The 19,116-nt window shown below is 47.7% G+C and overlaps 1 protein-coding gene across 1 annotated transcript in view; it reads right to left on the minus strand.

Annotated features, from left to right (window-relative positions):
- Positions 1-18,578, minus strand: part of LOC141133449 (beta-arrestin-2-like) — a 105,256-nt gene extending 86,678 nt beyond the window's left edge. Inside the window, 1 exon segment of the mRNA XM_073622832.1 lies at positions 18,450-18,578. Coding sequence (XP_073478933.1) covers positions 18,450-18,472 — 23 coding nt within the window. The 5' untranslated portion in view covers positions 18,473-18,578.
- Positions 18,579-19,116: the final 538 nt, after the last annotated feature.

Here is a 19,116-nt window from a genome sequence, read left to right on the forward strand (position 1 = left end):
TCAAGTAGAATGGCCACATAGATCTCCAGAGCCAAACACCACTTGACTTTTTTCTTTAGGATCATCAGAAGTTCCAGTTCAAGTTGAATGGCCTTCTAGGTCTCCAGACCAAATAGCACTCAACCTTTTTGCTTTCCGGCCATTGAAAGAGGAGGTCCAGTAGAATGCCTACCTAGGTCTCCATACCCATCACCACTCAGGGTCACTGGCGGGCGGAATCCACTCAAATAACCTCCTAGGTCAGTGATGGCAAACCTTGGCACCCCAGATGTTTTGGAACATTTCCCACGATGCTCAAACACACTGCAGACTGCATGAGAATCATGGGAAGTGTTGTTCCAAAACATCTGGGGTGCCAAGGTTCGCCATCACTGTCCTAGGTCTTCAGACCCAACAGCACTAGACTTTCTTTAGGGTCATTAGAAGGAGAGGTCCAGATGAATGGCCACCTAGACCTCCGGCATTACCCAACACCATTTAGGGTCTTGGGAAGGAGAGGCCCAGTCATATGGTCTCTTAGGTCTCCAGACCTAACACGACTTGACTTTTATTTAGGGTCAACTTAGTAGGCGCGTATAGAATGTGCCAAGAACAATCGTGGCATTCAAGGATTAAACCATCTCTTCATGCAACAATCGGTTCTGCTACAATAAGCAATGTTTAACTTCCTTGTATCCAGCACCTTCAGAAGTCCAAGGCATTTAGTCTGACCACTTACTATGGATTTTTTTTTTTTAACCAAGCAGCCAATAATGATAGGAACTGCAAAAAATAAAATAAAAAATAAAACCCACAACACCGGCAGTCGAAGTCAAGTCATTATTCTTTTTAACCTAGCAATCATCACCCCCAATTAATGCACCTTACATTTTACAACAGTGCCCTGCCGCCAGCAGATCTTGATCTATCAGCAATAAACCTCAGGTATGGGTACCAGTTTCTCATGACTATAGTGAAGAACTGCAGGAAGTGGCTGCATTCAGCACGGCTCAGAGTGTGCGGTGAGATTGGAACTCACCACGGACATCAGCCCACAGAATGAGAACATGGTGCTGTCCTATTTCTTGCTGAAAAATGATTGCCCCATTTTGCAGCTTGAACCTCTGCAGGAATCCTATATCCTAGGTTGTACAGTTGTACAGCTCTATGGAACTTTTTGCAATTTTTTTTTAAATCATTGAAGATTTTTTTTTTAATGCACATAGCACAAGTTTCTCTACTGAACCATGTCCTTATTCTGGCTTCCACTCCAACAGGTCTTTATAATTGGGTGTGACTGATTACAGTATGCACACATTCTAACAGGCTTAGGGAAAAACAAACAATCAACACTGCAGTCATTTTTTTTGATGCGACTTTCACATGGTTGATGTGCCGTATTCTCACAAGAGACGGATTTAAACTACAAAAAAATGCAGGCAGCACATTATTTTATAGAATTTTTTTTTTTGTAAACACAAATAAACACATAATTGCTCTTTACACTCGTGGCCTGGCTGTTGACTTTCACTGGGATAAAGAGAAGCACCAAAAATACAATCGCTGTGCTGCTCTACCAAGCAGGGAAAGAAAGGCAATATGTAAACTATATACAGTATCTCACAAAAGTGAGTACGCCCCTCATATTTATGTAAATATTTTATTATATCTTTTCATGTGACAGCACAGAAGACACTTTGCTACAATGTAAAGTAGTGAGTGTACAGCTTGTATAAGACTCGATTCACACTGGAGCAACTTGTCCGGCGACTTAGCCGCCAGACAAGTCGCGCTCCATTCCGTACAATGGAACCGTTCTAATAGGAACGACACAAGTCGCCCCGACTTAGAAAAAGGTTCCTGTACTACTTTGGGGGCGACTTCAGGCGACTTGCATTCACTTCTATACAGAAGTCGTTTTGCAAGTCCCTGCTGAAGTCGTGTGCAGGTCGCCTGAGGCAGTCGCGCTGCAAGTCGTGCTGCCTCAGTGTGAACCGACTCTAATGCCCCGTACACACGGTCGGACTTTGTTCGGACATTCCGACAACAAAATCCTAGGATTTTTTCCGACGGATGTTGGCTCAAACTTGTCTTGCATACACACGGTCACACAAAGTTGTCGGAAAATCCGATCGTTCTAAACGCGGTGACGTAAAACACGTACGTCGGGACTATAAACGGGGCAGTGGCCAATAGCTTTCATCTCTTTATTTATTCTGAGCATGCGTGGCACTTTGTCCGTCGGATTTGTGTACACACGATCGGAATTTCCGACAACGGATTTTGTTGTCGGAAAATTTTATAGCAAGCTCTCAAACTTTGTGTGTCGGAAAATCCGATGGAAAATGTGTGATGGAGCCCACACACGGTCGGAATTTCCGACAACAAGGTCCTATCACACATTTTCCGTCGGAGAATCTGACCGTGTGTACAGGGCATTACAGTGTAAATTTGCTGTCCCCTCAAAATAACTCAACACACAGCCATTAATGTCTAAACCACTGGCAACAAAAGTGAGTACACCCCTAAGTGAAAATGTCCAAATTGGGCCCAGTTAGCCATTTTCCCTCCCCGGATGCGGCTCACAGTAGGAGGGTCCAGTGTGTCCCTGTTCTCCGTTTCAGGGACAAAATCAGGCTTGAAACGGGGACCCTTGCTCAATCCACTCTGCAGCCGCCCTGGAGATATGTGAACCGGTTCCATTGAGAGCCGGTCACACTCTCCTGTCCTGCGAACTGGATGCAAAGAAAACCACATCCAATTTGCATTAGTGTGAACTCAGCCTGAAGAAGGCCTTACATTATCCCAGCACCGAGAGTGAACACTGTGCTCTGCATGTACTGCATTCAATGTAGACAAAATAAAAAGAAATTTTGCAGAAAGGGGAAGTTTTTTTTTCTGAACTGAAGAGTCTTCAAAAAAAATGTACACTTTAGTTCTATCCAGTTGCTTCGCTTTAACCACTTGCCTACCGGACACTTTCAACCCCTTCCTGCCCAGGCCAATTTTCTGCTTTCCGTGCTGTCACATTTTGAATGACAATTGCACGGTCATACAACACTGTACCCATAGGACATTTGTATCATGTTTTCCACCCAGACAGAGCTTTCTTTTGGCGGTATTTAGTCACCACTGGGTTTTTAATTTTTGGCTAAAAAAAAAAAAAAAAAGGAAGAACAAAATGTTTGAAAAACAAAAACAAAAAAAAACAAAAACACAATTTTTCAGTTTGTTATAAAAAAAAATTTCAAACAGGTAATTCTTCTCCCTCACTGATGGGCACTGATAGGTGGCACCGATTGGCAGCACTGGTGGGACTGCACCGATAACCAGTTCTCCGATTATCAGTATAAAAAGTCAGTGGAGAACGTGAAGATAGCCACCCTGCCTTTCCATCTTGTCCAATCGGAGAATGCTTTTGATCCGTTGAGCTCATGCTCATGTATATGCGAATCAGATGCGCGATTTGACCCGCAGCCGATTCGCATATACGTGAACCGAGTCCAACAAATCGAAAGCGTTCTCCGATTGGACGAAATGAAAAGGCAGGGTGGCGATGTTCACGTTCTCCATCTCATCCAATCAGAGAACGCTTTGCATTTGTTCAGAAAACACTAAATGCGATAGTTTGGGGTCTTGGGGTTCCATGCATACTGCATGCAAAAAAAAAAAAAACAAAAACAAAAAGGTCATAGTTTTGTTTTGATAGCTGGTGTTTGGTGAACGGACATTTCCCGCGTATTCCTTGTGGAAACAGCCATTGCAGATCACATGAGTGTGCCGTGGGGGACAAACCAAATTTACAGCTCAGGCCAACCCATGAACGTTTTTCCCATAGACAATCTAAGACCCTCTAACTACATTATTGTTCCATGTTTTGGAGCCGCGCTTGCTCATCACCATCCTCAAATCAATCACACACACCTTGATGAACGGTTCCTGCATGAATACGTTACACCGCGGTGTGAGAGTGTTCATAACGCAGAAAATCCCAGTGTGCCGATGACAACGCCTATTGATGTTGTGTAAAATGTTAGTGGTTTCCACACCCAAACTATGGATGCATTCCAGTATGGTTTACAATGAGAATAGGTTTAGGGATTCATGTCCAATGCAAGTAAAAAAAGATAAAAAAAATTAAAAAAAAAGACACATCCTGTGTAAACTACACTATCCTGTGATAAACATGAGGCTTAACTAAGCCAACACCCCAAGATAAGGATCTTTAGGTTTTCTTTAAAAAAAAAAAAAAAAAAAAAAAAAAAAAGTGACCGTTATTTTCAGCTGAGCCCAGTAATAAGGGAAAGGTATTGTCACAAAAGTAAAATAAAGATCCTCATCCTGGTTGTAGAGCAATTGAACTTGCTGTAGATCTTTTTACATCAGCCCAAGGCCTCATGCACACTGGACCTTAAAATAACGTTATAAAAAACGCCAGTGAGTTTTTCAACGTTTAACGTTCTTGAAATAGCGGTTCTTAGCTTTTTTTTTTTTTTTTTTTTTTTTTTTTTTAAATGGATCAAAAACGTTAAAAACCGCTGGTGAGCCACGTTTTTGAGCATTGACCATTTTGGGGGGTTTTTTAAAGCCAAGAAACGCCCCAGCCAAAAACTGCTGAAAGCAGGCTGTGTGTGTATGGTCACATAGGATAACATGATGGGGAGTTTATTGACTGCAGAAAAAAAAAAAACCATCTGAAGCCAAAAACAGCTGTTGTAAAAAATGTCCAGTGTGCATGAGGCCTAATACACAAGGTGCTCACAGTGTACAGAGAGTAAAGAAGGAGCAGTGCTGGTAAAACGGATATTATTCACATAGTACAGGCAAACCCTATACTAAAGGGGAAGAAGAAAGAAGAAAAGGAGGACAAACGGGCCGGGCCCAAGGGAGGAGAGAGGAGGACAAATGGCCCGGGCCCAAGGGAGGAGAGAGGAGGACAAATGGCCCGGGCCCAAGGGAGAAAAAGGAGGAGGACAAGCGGCCCGGGCCCAAGGGAGAAAAAAGGAGGAGGGCAAACGGCCCGGGCCCAAGGGAGAAAAAAGGAGGAGGGCAAACGGCCCGGGCCCAAGGGAGAAAAAAGGAGGAGGGCAAACGGCCCGGGCCCAAGGGAGAAAAAAGGAGGAGGGCAAACGGCCCGGGCCCAAGGGAGAAAAAAGGAGGAGGGCAAACGGCCCGGGCCCAAGGGAGAAAAAAGGAGGAGGGCAAACGGCCCGGGCCCAAGGGAGAAAAAAGGAGGAGGGCAAACGGCCCGGGCCCAAGGGAGAAAAAAGGAGGAGGGCAAACGGCCCGGGCCCAAGGGAGAAAAAGGAGAAGGAGGGCAAACGGCCCGGGCCCATGGGAGAAAAAGGAGAAGGAGGGCAAGCGGCCCGGGCCCAAGGGAGAAGGATGACAAATGGCCACGGTCCAAGGGAGAAGAAAGGAGGAGGGCAAACGGCCCCAGGGAGAAGGAGGAGGGGGGCAAACAGCACCGGCCCAAGAGAGATTAAGGAGGGCAAACAGCCCCGGCGAGAAGGAGGAGAAGAGCAAGCGGCCCCCGGGCCCGAGGGAGAAGGAGGAGAAGGAGGGCAAACGGCCCTGGCCCAAGGGAGAAGAAAGGAGGAGGGCAAACGACCCCAGGGAGAAGGAGGAGGGGGGCAAACAGCACCGGCCCAAAAGACAAGAAGGAGGGAAAATGGCCCCGGCGAGAAGGAGAAGAAAAGCAAGCAACCCCTGGGCCAGAGGGAGAAGGAGGAGGGCAAACGGCCCCCGGTCCAAGGGAGAAGAAGGAAGAGGGCACACAGCATGGGCCCCCAAGTGTCAAAAATTACACTTTATTTAAGCATATGCACATGTTGTGCAACATTCAGTGCAGTGAATCGTGCTGCAAACACATTGCATTTTTACAACATACAACATGGTTGATGATTAAAAACAGGCACATCTAGAATTCAGGCATCCGAGGTAAAGCTGTCCACGTAGACTGTCCTCTGCACTGCCATTGGCGTCATCCCTTCCACGCTGCGCTCCACAATCGGTTCAAGCCTCGCTTTCAGATCGCTCTACTGCAGGGTAGTCTTCCCGGTCACAATTGCAGACTGACAGCATTGAGAGCCGGCGGAGCGGAGGACGGTCTATGTGGACAGCTTTACCCCGGATGCCTCCATACTTAGATGTGCCTGTATAAATTATTAACCATGTGAGTTGCTAAATGTTGTACCTTCATTAAATGTAAACATATTGCTACACTTAGAGGCGCCTCTCTTCTCTTTTATACTGTGTAGCTCCTGTTGGATTTTTCTTTTCTTCTAATCCCCTTGTGGAGGCTTCCATTTGTGGATATATATTTTATGGTTACACATAGAGGTCAACCGATATTTGGCGTTTTTTACTTAATCGGCATTTGCCGATTGTGCTGATAAAAAAGGCCAATTGTAACTTCAGCCATGACTTGCAAATGACTTCTGTAAAGTCAATGCAAGTTGCCTAATGTTATCTGTGGAGAGGATTCTCTCCTCCTCTGGGCAGCCTGCCAAATCTGATAAGAAGAAACATTGTATCTCTTCAGGTTCTTTTTATCAATAGACTGAACTCCATGTGGAGGAGTTCTCAGTTTAACCATTTAAAGACATAAATCTTTTCTGACACTTGTTGCTTACAGGTAAAAATCCTGTATTTTCTGCTAGAAAATCACTTAGAACCCCCAAACATTATATATATATATATATATATATATATATATATATATATATATATATATATATATATATATATATATATATATATATATATATATATATATATATATATTTTTTTTAGCAGAGACCCTAGGGAATAAAATGGTGGTTGTTGCAATATTTTATGTCACACGGTATTTGCGCAGCGGTCTTTCAAACGCAATTTAAAAAAAAAAAAATACAGTAATGAATTAAAAAAAAAAACTAAGCAGTAAAGTTAGCCCATTTTTTTTTCGTCCAAAACTTTTGATTACCTGTTTTTGTGTATTTAATATTTAAGATAGTTTTTTTTTTTTTCCTAAATTCTACATACAAGTGAACTGATTGGAGGTTTGTTTTGTTTAATGTTTAAATGTAAAAAAAATTTCTGTATCACTTATTACTTAAGGTTGCTTTCACACTGGAGCAGGCATGCGTTGATGGTAAAACGCTGCTAGTTTTAGCGGAGCTTTACCGTCATTTTAGCGGCGCTATTCGGCTGCTAGCGGGGCGCTTATAACCCAGGCTAGCAGCCGAGGAAGGGGTTAAATGCGCCCCTGAAGCGCCGCTGCCAAAACGCTTTGCAGGCGCTTTGGCAGCGGTGCCCATTCATTTCAATGGGCAGGAGTGGTGGAGCAGCGGTATACACCGCTCCAAAGATGCTGCTTGCAGGACTTTTTTTTACATCCTGCCAGCGCATCGCCTCAGTGTGACAGCACTCAGGATATCACACTGAGACTGCAGAGGAGCCGTTTTACAGGCACTTTACAGGCGCTCTTTTTAGCCCAAAAGCGCCTGAAAAACGCCCCAGTGTGAAAGGGGTCTAACTGTTAGATTTTATGAGATGAAGGGAAAAAAAAAAAAAAAAAAAAAAAAAATCGGCCAAATATATCGGCCCAAAAAAAAAATCGGCATCACATATCAGCCATCGGCCACCGCGATTTCTAAATATCGGCATCGGCCAGAGAAAAACCCATATCGGTCGACCTCTAGTTACACAATCCATCACATTGCTATAATCTGTTTATATGGACTATAAACTGAAGGACTTATGAAATGGTTGTGGAACGAATCATCTGAGTTTCCATTATTTTTTATGAGGAAATTCGCTTTGATATACAAGTGCTTTGGATTACAAACATGTTTCTGGAACAAATTATGCTCACAATTCAAGGTTTTACTTTACATGGTTTTACCTCTTCAAATAAACTTGAGTGCAATTTTTTTATACCTCCCTGTGTTTACTTGTTAAGTTACAGTAATACAGCACTTAGATGGTGGCGCTTCCCATACCTTCCTTTTTACATAGATCTTGAGGTCTTCCAATCCTTTTTTTTTTGGGGGGGGCAGCTGCAGTCAGAACTTTAGTGCTCTTTTTACTGACCCTGATATAACGTAACGGTAATTTTTTTATTTCTTTACGCATTATATTATTTTTCAATTGCATTTCTTTAAATTTAAATAAAGCGAAGAGTATTATGTTTTATTTTATTGCCATCTTGTTTGTTTATCGAAGGTTCAGGGGTTGTAAAAATGGGGATTCTCATTTTATCAAGAATCGTACAGACACGCGCACACACACACAGACACCTAGATTTTTTTGCCTTATCTGGCAGCTTTTGCTGTAGTATTTCACAATTTGTCTTCTTTCTTCATTCTACCACCATTTTGCATAAAACGGCACTTCGTCTTCACAACTGGAAAAGAGACTTGCCTTGCAAAATAGAGAAAAGGAGCTTGGATTACAACAGCAATATAACTCTGGATATTGCAGCCCAACTCCACTAAAACCACCAGAGTTTAATAGATTTCCTCCCTGGTGACACCCACTACACTCATTTCCTAACCTGCAGATACCAGGGACAGAAAGTGGGAGGCATCCACACAGCAATAAAATCTGACAGAGGTTCTGACCCTTCCGCACACCAGTCAAAGCCAAAAGAAAGAAAAAAGGGGAGGATGGAGCGGGTCTGTCCTGCGGCGGGGGGGGGGGGGGGGGGGTTCTAAGCTGGTTGGTAGTAAGAGGTTCCTGTACCAAGGAGCAGCTAGGGGGGGGGGGGGGTGTATGTACTTTGGGTCAGCAACCTGTCGATTACATTCTACTTGTCAATCAAAGGCAGGTGATGGGTAGTACTCGTCCCTTCCTTGCCAACCTCCCCAAACCTAAAACATAAGGGTCAGCGGGCGAGTGCCATTTACTGAACTCAATTCCCTGCATTTCCGCCTGTGGCAGCTGACAGGCGGCTTCTCCTCCTCCCCTTCCCGTCAGCATTCAGCTGCCACAGGAGAGAATAGGGAATTGTGTTCAGTAAATGGCACTCGCCCGCCGACCCTCCTGTCCAGGTTCCCCTTCAGTCTGCTGCTGCCCACCCCCTCCGGCTGGCTTCTGTGGAGGATCTTTAGGATGGAGAGAGGGGGGGAAGGGGTTGAAAGAGATGCAATTTACCTGCCCCTTCTATTTCTAAATGAACAGCGTGAGTGATTGGAACCGATTCAGCGATTCAGTTCATTCATAACTGAAGCATAATAAACAGCGTTTAACATGCTTCGGTTTGTGAACGAACAGGGAGACTGTGCAGAGCTCTTCCTGCCCATTCATTCTGTGCAGTTGAGGGTGCAGAGATGGAGATTGAGGGCTATATCCTCAATCCTCTTTTCTCTGTCTAAAAAATGAAATATCAGAGGTCTGTCTAGACCCCATGATATCTCACCCAAACCCCCCAGCAGGGCTGCTAAAAAAATAAAAATAAATCTAAAAAAAAAAAAACGACTGACATCATCCACTGCCCTACTGACACCGTCCACACCATCTACTGACACCATCTACTGCCCTACTGACACCGTCCACACCCTCTACTGACACCGTCCACACCCTCTACTGACACCGTCCACACCCTCTACTGACACCGTCCACACCCTCTACTGACACCGTCCACACCCTCTACTGACACCGTCCACACCCTCTACTGACACCGTCCACACCCTCTACTGACACCGTCCACACCCTCTACTGACACCGTCCACACCCTCTACTGACACCGTCCACACCCTCTACTGACACCGTCCACACCCTCTACTGACACCGTCCACACCCTCTACTGACACCGTCCACACCCTCTACTGACACCGTCCACACCCTCTACTGACACCGTCCACACCCTCTACTGACACCGTCCACACCCTCTACTGACACCGTCCACACCCTCTACTGACACCGTCCACACCCTCTACTGACACCGTCCACACCCTCTACTGACACCGTCCACACCATCTACTGACACCGTCCACACCATCTACTGACACCGTCCACACCATCTACTGACACCGTCCACACCATCTACTGACACCGTCCACACCATCTACTGACACCGTCCACACCATCTACTGACACCATCCACAGCCCCACTGACACCATCCACACCATCTACTAACACCATCCACAGCCCCACTGACACCATCCACACCATCTACTGACCCACTGATACCGTCCACTGCCCTACTGACACCATCCACAGCATCTACTGCCCTACTGACACCATCCACAGCATCTACTGCCCTACTGACACCATCCACAGCAACTACTGCCCTACTGACACCGTCCACACCATCTACTGACACTGTCCACACCATCTACTGCCCTACTGACACCATCCACACCATCTACTGACCCACCGATACCGTCCACTGCCCTACTGACACCATCCACTTTTAACGTAGGCCAAGACTATATTTTTTACAGTGGCATTTGTTTTATTATATTTACACACCATCTACTGCCCCACTGACACCGTCCACAGCCCCACTGACACCGTCCACTTTTAAAACATAGGCCAAGACTATAATTTTTACAGTGGCATTGTTTTATTATATTTTTCCTTAAAATTTAGGTAGGCCTTGCTAGTACAAAAAAAAAAAAGGGCCGCAAAGCCCAGTGATCTCTTTCATGCTGTTCAGGTAGATCTTCACCTCTTAAAGGTTGCCTACTTCTACTTTTAACCATACCTGTAGGGTAACACCCACTTTTCACTGACCCAGCCCACTCTTCCCTATTGTAGGGTGCACTATGTATGGCATCTTTAGCCCCTTTATTGTCCAGTTTCAAGTGTGGAAGGTATGCTTATATACTTGATACTCCTGTTGTCTCCTTGGAGGAGAAACTGGTGAGATTATCAGGCAACCCAGGAGATCGACAATCCCAAAGTGCTGACTTCTCAGAGATACCGGAGGGCAATTACTCCCAAGCAAAGCAGCAAACAGCGGAGTGAGTAGTAGAGCCAAGTGTATAGAATCTTCTTTTCTACGAATACTTTGCTGGGAACATTTAGCCTGCAGAGATTTAGGACTCGTTCACACCAAGCGTGATGACCTGCACTGATCTGAGTCGGTCAATGAGGGATCAACGCAAGGACGCAGCAAAATACAACTGCTGTCTATTGTACCTCAATCACACCAAATCATTGCGCTGAAGAAAAACGCAGCATTTTTATTCAATGCAAACCACAAATGCTGGCCAAACAAAAAAAAGAAAAAAAAAAAACGCAACTCAACATGCAGTAAAAACACAGAGATGCATTAAAAATGCATGTCCTAGTGCTTAGCATGATCAATGCAGATGCGTTTCCTATGTGGTGTTAACAAGCCCTTAGAGGCCTTCAATAAAAAAACAAATATACTGAGTGTAAAAGGATCGAACTGGGGGGGGCCTCATCCCCACGTCTGGTTTTCGAAGAGGTTGCTAGTAATAGGTGCATGACCACAGAAAACTCATGTTGTGCCGAGTTCCCACCTACTGCAATGTGGCTGCAGCCGATAAAAGGGGCCCGGCCAGGACAACCCTTATCTGTCACAGCGGAGGCTCCTATCCAACGCTGGGCTGAGCAGAAGGAACATCTACAGTGATGATATACACAGATATAGGGACTAACGCTCCCATATTGCAACACAGCAGATAGGACAATATTTACACACATAGGAAATCATACAAAAACGGCACACTGTAAATCTTCAAAAATATAATGGCAAATACAATGACAAGAGTACACTAAATACTCACACGGTACATACAGCATACAATCTGATACTTATTAACAACTACAGGCGAAGTCCCTAGAACTCCCCACACTAGTTTTTGGAATCTTTTTGTCCCAAAAAAAAAAAAAAAAAAAAAAAAAACACACCTTTAAATTTTCTAAAATATTATCCCCTTGTATCATCGCATTATCCCTTTCTACTTCCCTACCGCAAGAAGTTATTAGAGATGCTCCGAAATGTCATCAGAAAACGACCATTCGGCCAATAGGAGAAAAAGGTGGCGATAACGGCACCGAAAACGCACCCCGATATTGCCACGAATTTGCTGCCATTTTGGGACGATTTTACTGCATGTGGTGCGTTTTCCATTGGTCATGCGACTCAAAAACCGCATCAAAAACGTAAGACGGGAGCATTAACTGACCAAAAAATAAATAAAATGTACCAAGCTGGATTTTTAACACCACAATGGAAGCCCAACGGACCAGTGTTAGGACATACATAGAATTTAACCACTTAAAGACCGTTCACCGCATATATACTGTGGCGGGGCGGCTCTATTGCGCCTGTACATTGTTCCCTGCAATAGATAATGCGGGCGCGCGCCCGCTCCACGGAGGAGGAGGAGCCGATGCGCGTGTCTGCCGTAAATCAGGCGAATTCCGGTTCTGACAGAGGACAACGTGCAGATGTGTTGTTCCTAGCAATCAGGAACAGCGACCTGTGTTGTTCCTGTCAGCACTTCCCCCACACAGGCGTTTTTTTTATTAGCCAATAGAGGAAACTATCATCTGTTGCACCATTTATTGCTAGGTATTTCAGCTTTTTTAGCTTTTCCATTAGCTTTAATTTCTTCTTTTATTATTCATTATAATTTTTTTTTAGGTTAGGGTTAGGAGTTGGGGTTAGGGTTATTTATTATTTGATTTATTTTCATTACGAATGATGATAAATAAATGTAAAATACACAAATAAATAAATAAAAATACTAACAAATAATTAACCCTTAAAAATATATATAATAATAATTATTAAACACCCCAACACAAAATAAATAATTATTAATGTATTCTTTTGTTCGAGTGTGTATTTTATTATTAATAATAATTGTAATACTTTTTAAGGTTAGAAGGTTATTAATGTATTACGTATTATTAACCACTTAAGCCCCGGACCATTTGGCTGGCCAAAGACCAGAGCACTTTTTGCAATTAGCTTTAACTGACAATTGCGCGGTCGTGCGACGCTGCACCCAAACAAAATTGACCTCCTTTTTTTTACCCACAAATAGAGCTTTCTTTTGGTGGTATTTGATCACCTCTGCAGTTTTTATTTTTTGCGCTATCAACAAAAAAAAATAGCGACAATTTTGGAAAAAAAAAAAAAAAAAAAACGCATTATTTTTTACTTTTTGCTATAATAAATATCCCCAAAAAATATACAGAAAAACAGTTTTTCCCCCTCAGTTTAGGCCGATACGTATTCTTCTACATATTTTTGGTAAAAAAAAAAAAAAATCGCAATAAGTGTTTATTGATTTGTAGACACTATAACTTTTGCGCAACCAAACAGGGGATAGTTTTATGGCATTTTTACTTATAAATTTTTTTTTTTTTACTAGTAATGGCGGTGATCTGCGATTTTTCCCGTGACTGCGACATTATGGCGGACAGATCGGACAATTTTGACACATTTTTAGGACCATTGTCATTTTTACTGCAATAAGTGTTATAAAATTGCACTGATTACTGTAAAAATTACACTGGCAGTGAAGGGGTTAACCACTAACTGGCTAGGAAGGGGTTAAGTGTGTCCTGGGGAGTGATTCTAACTGCGGGGGGGGGGGAGCTACAAGTGACACGTCACTGATCACCGCTCCCATCACAGGGAGCTATGATCAGTGTCCTGTCACTAGGCAGAACGGGGAGAGGCTTGTTTACATTAGCACCTCCCCGTTCTTCCTCTCCGTGAGAGAGATCACGGGTATCCCCACGGAGATCGAGTCCGCGGGACCCGCTATCCTACTCATGGAGCTCGCGGCGGTGCGCACGCGATGGCACGTCGGCAAATTCATGAGGGACCTACAGGTACGCCCATTTGCGCAGCTGTGCCATTCTGTCGACGTAAATGTACAGGCGGAGGTCGGCAAGCGGTTAACATTACTTATTTATGATGATTTTTAGTAATTTGTGTACTTATTTTAGATTTAATTTATTCATATATTATTGCCATTTTATTTTTGAAATGTTTTCATTTGAGCAGAAAAAAAAAAAAAAAAAAATCGCACAAAAATGTGAGAATGGTGCGTTTCCATCCATTTCTATGAGGATAAAAACACGCCAAGAACGCTTAAATCTTCCCAATTCGAGCTACAAATAAAGATCCAGAACTTTTTTGAGCTTCAGGCAACATGGAGTGGAGATGTAAAACCTTCTCCATAGAGATTCATTGATTTATTTATTTATTTTTCCCCCCATCCAGGGTTTGAGCTTCACGCTACAAGACGCTCAGGTGTGAATGGGGCCTTAAGTCCTGCTAGGTGACTTCAGGCTGACCCCTTTTCCCAGGTATAGCTATATAAAACATTACAAAGAAGTGCCTATACGAGGTAAAATCCAGTAATACACCGTCTCGCCCTGCGCTGCACATGCTCAGTTGCTCTCCATTTTTTTTTTTTAGGCACCATGCAGAAAATCACAGCCACTAGAGGCCGATCTGCTGACAGCCTAAAGGAGTTACCGCTTCTCAGAGGTTCTGGGCTTCAGAAAAATGGCAGCCTCCAGGCAAGCAGAAACAGGAGCAATGCTGGAGGCAATTTACAGCACACACTGATTTTGGTAGCATAATTAAACGTGCAATGCATGTTCCTCGCTAAAAAAATTATTTTTTTTAATTAAAATGTCATGGGCTAAAGTTCCGCTTTAACAAATTTTTATACGTTACCCTTTCCAAACAAAAATTTTGAGCAACCCTCAACCCTCAACCCCCTGGGGCTCAAATGCTTCTAATTCAGTACAACTACCCACCCATGGGTGCTGAACCTGTGGTCCTCCAGCTTTTGTGGAACTACAAGTCCCACGAGGCATGGCAAGCCACTGACAGCCACAAGCATGACTCCCAAAGGCAGAGGCGTGGTGGGACTTGTCCTCCAGCTGTTGTGGAAGTACTACAAGTCCCATCATTCCTCTGCCTTTGGGAGTCATGCTTGTGGCTGTCAGTGGCTTGCCATGCCTCATGGGACTTGTAGTTCCACAGCAGCTGGAGGAACACAGGTTGAGCACCCCATGCATCTATAGAAGTGTCTCCTTTGGGATGTCATTCATTGATCTCTAGTGATGAGAACTCTGGGCTTCCAGAAGACCATACAATCATGGGGGGGGGGGTCCTGGGATGATGGAGTTATAGCAGTTTGTATTAGCAGAAGGAAACACATACATGGCGCACTACAGCCTGCGATACACACTGGAGTAGATATGATACACACTGGAGTAGATATGATATAGTGATTACACAGAGTAAACACACAGAGCGGGTGCACAGAGCGTTCTACACATATATGGTGCACTATAGGAGGTCATAAACCAGAGAGGACAATGTGTGCATACATAGCGGGGATTATCCTGATCACACCAACACTCTATACACACATTCATTACCAGATAACAAGGATCAGCACATACACATTGTGTACACACAGCCCACTTCTAGAAAACACGCCATATGCTGCTTTGTACCAATCATTGGAGTTAGAAAATTGTTTTATGAGTACAAAGTGTATGGAGATACAAAAGGTTTCCATTCGGTTACCCAGTTTAACAGATCTACACCAACACATCACACATTGTGTGCCCACCGAGTGCTGAAATCACACACACCGAGCCCTACAGATCACTTACATGGTAGAATAGATGTACATTATAGGTCACATTACCTGGCACAATGGGCACACCAACACTATCCACACATATATTATGTATATAGAGAGATGCCGACATCCAGGACACACGGCGACACCACAAACACGCTCATACAGTCTACTAGAGGTAAAAAAGTGACAAGTCTCATCATCCTAAGTGAGGACTAGTGACACCACCACACAAGGTACACACTAGGGGTCGACCGATATATGTGCTGTGGCTGGGCGCTGTGTGTGGCGTCGCTGTGGCTGGGCGCTGTATGTGGCGTCGCTGTGGCTGGGCGCTGTGTGTGATGTGGCTGGGCGCTGTGTGTGGCGTCGCTGTGGCTGGGCGCTGTGTGTGATGTGGCTGGGCGCTGTTGGTGGGCGCTGTGCGTGACATCGCTGTTGGTGGGCGCTGTGTGTGGCGTCGATGTGGCTGGGCGCTGTGTGTGGCGTCGATGTGGCTGGGCGCTGTGTGTGGCGCCCAGCCACATGTACCCGGCCTAAGTGATGTCACACACAGTGCCGGCCACACCACATGCAGCGCCAGCCACAGTGACGTCACACACAGCGCCCAGTCACAGCGACATCATACACAGCGCCGTCACACACACAGCGCCCAGCCACAGCGACGCCACACACAGCGCCCAGCCACAGCGACGTCACACACAGCGCCCAGCCACAGCGACGTCACACACAGCGCCCAGCCACAGCGACGTCACACACAGCGCCCAGCCACAGCGACGTCACACACAGCGCCCAGCCACAGCGACGTCACACACAGCGCCCAGCCACAGCGCCGCCACACACAGCGCCCAGCCACAGCGCCGCCACACACAGCGCCCAGCCACAGCGACGTCACACACAGCGCCCAGCCACAGCGACGTCACACACAGCGCCCAGCCACATCGACGCCACACAGAGCACCCAGCCACACACAGCGCCCAGCCACAGCGCCCACCAACAGCGATGTCACGCACAGCGCCCACCAACAGCGCTGCCACACACAGCGCCCAGCCCCATCACACACAGCGCCCAGCCACAGCGACGCCACACACAGCGCCCAGCCACAGCGACGCCACACACAGCGCCCAGCCACAGCACTCAGCCACAGCGCTCAGCCACAGCGCCCACCAACAGCGATGTCACGCACAGCGCCCAGCCACAGCGCTGCCACGCACAGCGCCCAGCCACAGCGCTGCCACGCACAGCGCCCAGCCACTGCGACGCCACGCACAGCGCCCAGCCACAGCGACGCCACGCACAGCGCCCAGCCACAGCGACGCCACGCACAGCGCCCAGCCACAGCGACGTCACGCACAGCGCCCAGCCACAGCGACGTCACGCACAGCGCCCAGCCACAGCGACGTCACGCACAGCGCCCAGCCACAGCGACGTCACGCACAGCGCCCAGCCACAGCGACGTCACGCACAGCGCCCAGCCACAGCGACGTCACGCACAGCGCCCAGCCACAGCGACGTCACGCACAGCGCCCAGCCACAGCGACGTCACGCACAGCGCCCAGCCACACACAGCGCCCACCAACAGCGACGTCACACACAGCGCTCAGCCACAGTGACGTCACACACAGCGCCCAGCCACAGCGCCGCCATGCACAGCGCCCAGCCACAGCGACATCACGCACAGCGCCCAGCCAGTGACGCCACGCACAGCGCCCAGCCACAGCGACGTCACGCACAGCGCCCAGCCACAGCGACGTCACGCACAGCGCCCAGCCACAGCGACGTCACGCACAGCGCCCAGCCACAGCGACGTCACGCACAGCGCCCAGCCACAGCGACGTCACGCACAGCGCCCAGCCACAGCGACGTCACGCACAGCGCCCAGCCACAGCGACGTCACGCACAGCGCCCAGCCACAGCGACGTCACGCACAGCGCCCAGCCACAGCGACGTCACGCACAGCGCCCAGCCACAGCGACGTCACGCACAGCGCCCAGCCACAGCGACGTCACGCACAGCGCCCAGCCACACACAGCGCCCACCAACAGCGACGTCACACACAGCGCTCAGCCACAGTGACGTCACACACAGCGCCCAGCCACAGCGCCGCCATGCACAGCGCCCAGCCACAGCGACATCACGCACAGCGCCCAGCCAGTGACGCCACGCACAGCGCCCAGCCACAGCGACGTCACACACAGCGCCCAGCCACAGCGACGTCACACACAGCGCCCAGCCACAGCGACGTCACACACAGCGCCCAGCCACACACAGCGCCCAGCCACAGCGACGCCACGCACAGCGCCCAGCCAGTGGCGCCACGCACAGCGCCCAGCCAGTGGCGCCACGCACAGCGCCCAGCCACAGCGACGCCACGCACAGCGCCCAGCCACAGCGACGCCACGCACAGCGCCCAGCCACAGCGACGCCACGCACAGCGCCCAGCCACAGCGACGCCACGAACAGCGCCCAGCCACAGCGACGCCACGAACAGCGCCCAGCCACAGCGACGCCACGCACAGCGCCCAGCCACAGCGACGCCACGCACAGCGCCCAGCCACAGCGACGCCACGCACAGCGCCCAGCCACAGCGACGCCACGCACAGCGCCCAGCCACATCACACATGTACCCGGCCTAAGTGATGTCACACACTGCCCACTACAGTGACATCACACACCAGTGATAACTATGTAAACAATGTAATAGAGTGATAATCATACACATTGTCCTGGATCTCTCCCATCTCTGTACTGCTCATAGTGATAACACACAGAGAGCACACAACGTATTTCCCCCACACTGTGATATCACACACTGGTCTCACAGAGTATGGTGACGACACACACACTGCTCTCACACTGTACTATAACAGCCCCTCACTCACCGGGTTCCCGCTCTCTCCCCCATCTTCCCGTCCCCTCCGCTCCTTACACACAGAAGCGCGCTCCCGAACTCTGCTTTTACCCTCCGGGGGCGCGCACGGTGTTACGCATAATAGGAACAAGTGGGAGTGCCGTCCAGACAAACTCCCGCCCCCTCCCTCCAGGTGCCAGTAATTGGCCACGGCCGTCCCCGCCCTCCTCCTCGCCATGCCGCGCCCTTCCCCGCCCCTATGTCGGAGGTGTGTGCGCCGACGTCATCCCGTGTCAGCGGAAAGGGGAGGGGAGCGGGCGCGCTGCGATTGGCTGTGTGGTGGTCTGTATGTAAATCAGGTCAGCGAGGCGGTTTTGTGGTTGGAGGAGCGAGGTTAGTGGGGGCGGGGATTGGGTGTGTCCGATGTCAGCAAAGTGCACCTGTTCCATGCCCGCCTAGTGGTGTTTTTTTTTGCGGGCGGGGCTAATATTTGGGGGAAGAATAGACAGGTTGTCTTATAGGGAGGATTTTTGTAGCGGAACCTCACAGTATACAGTAATGACAGGCAGTGTGTAAGTTGTCAGTGTGTTGTGTCTGATTCTGATTCCAGAGCCTATCAATACTGACTTCATTACAAGTCAGACCACGCCCACCTTACGCCTGTGCAGGTTAAACACGCCCCCTGCCCCGCCCATCCA

The sequence above is a fragment of the Aquarana catesbeiana genome, linkage group LG03 (assembly GCF_042186555.1).
Source record: "Aquarana catesbeiana isolate 2022-GZ linkage group LG03, ASM4218655v1, whole genome shotgun sequence".
Taxonomy (NCBI): domain Eukaryota; kingdom Metazoa; phylum Chordata; class Amphibia; order Anura; family Ranidae; genus Aquarana; species Aquarana catesbeiana.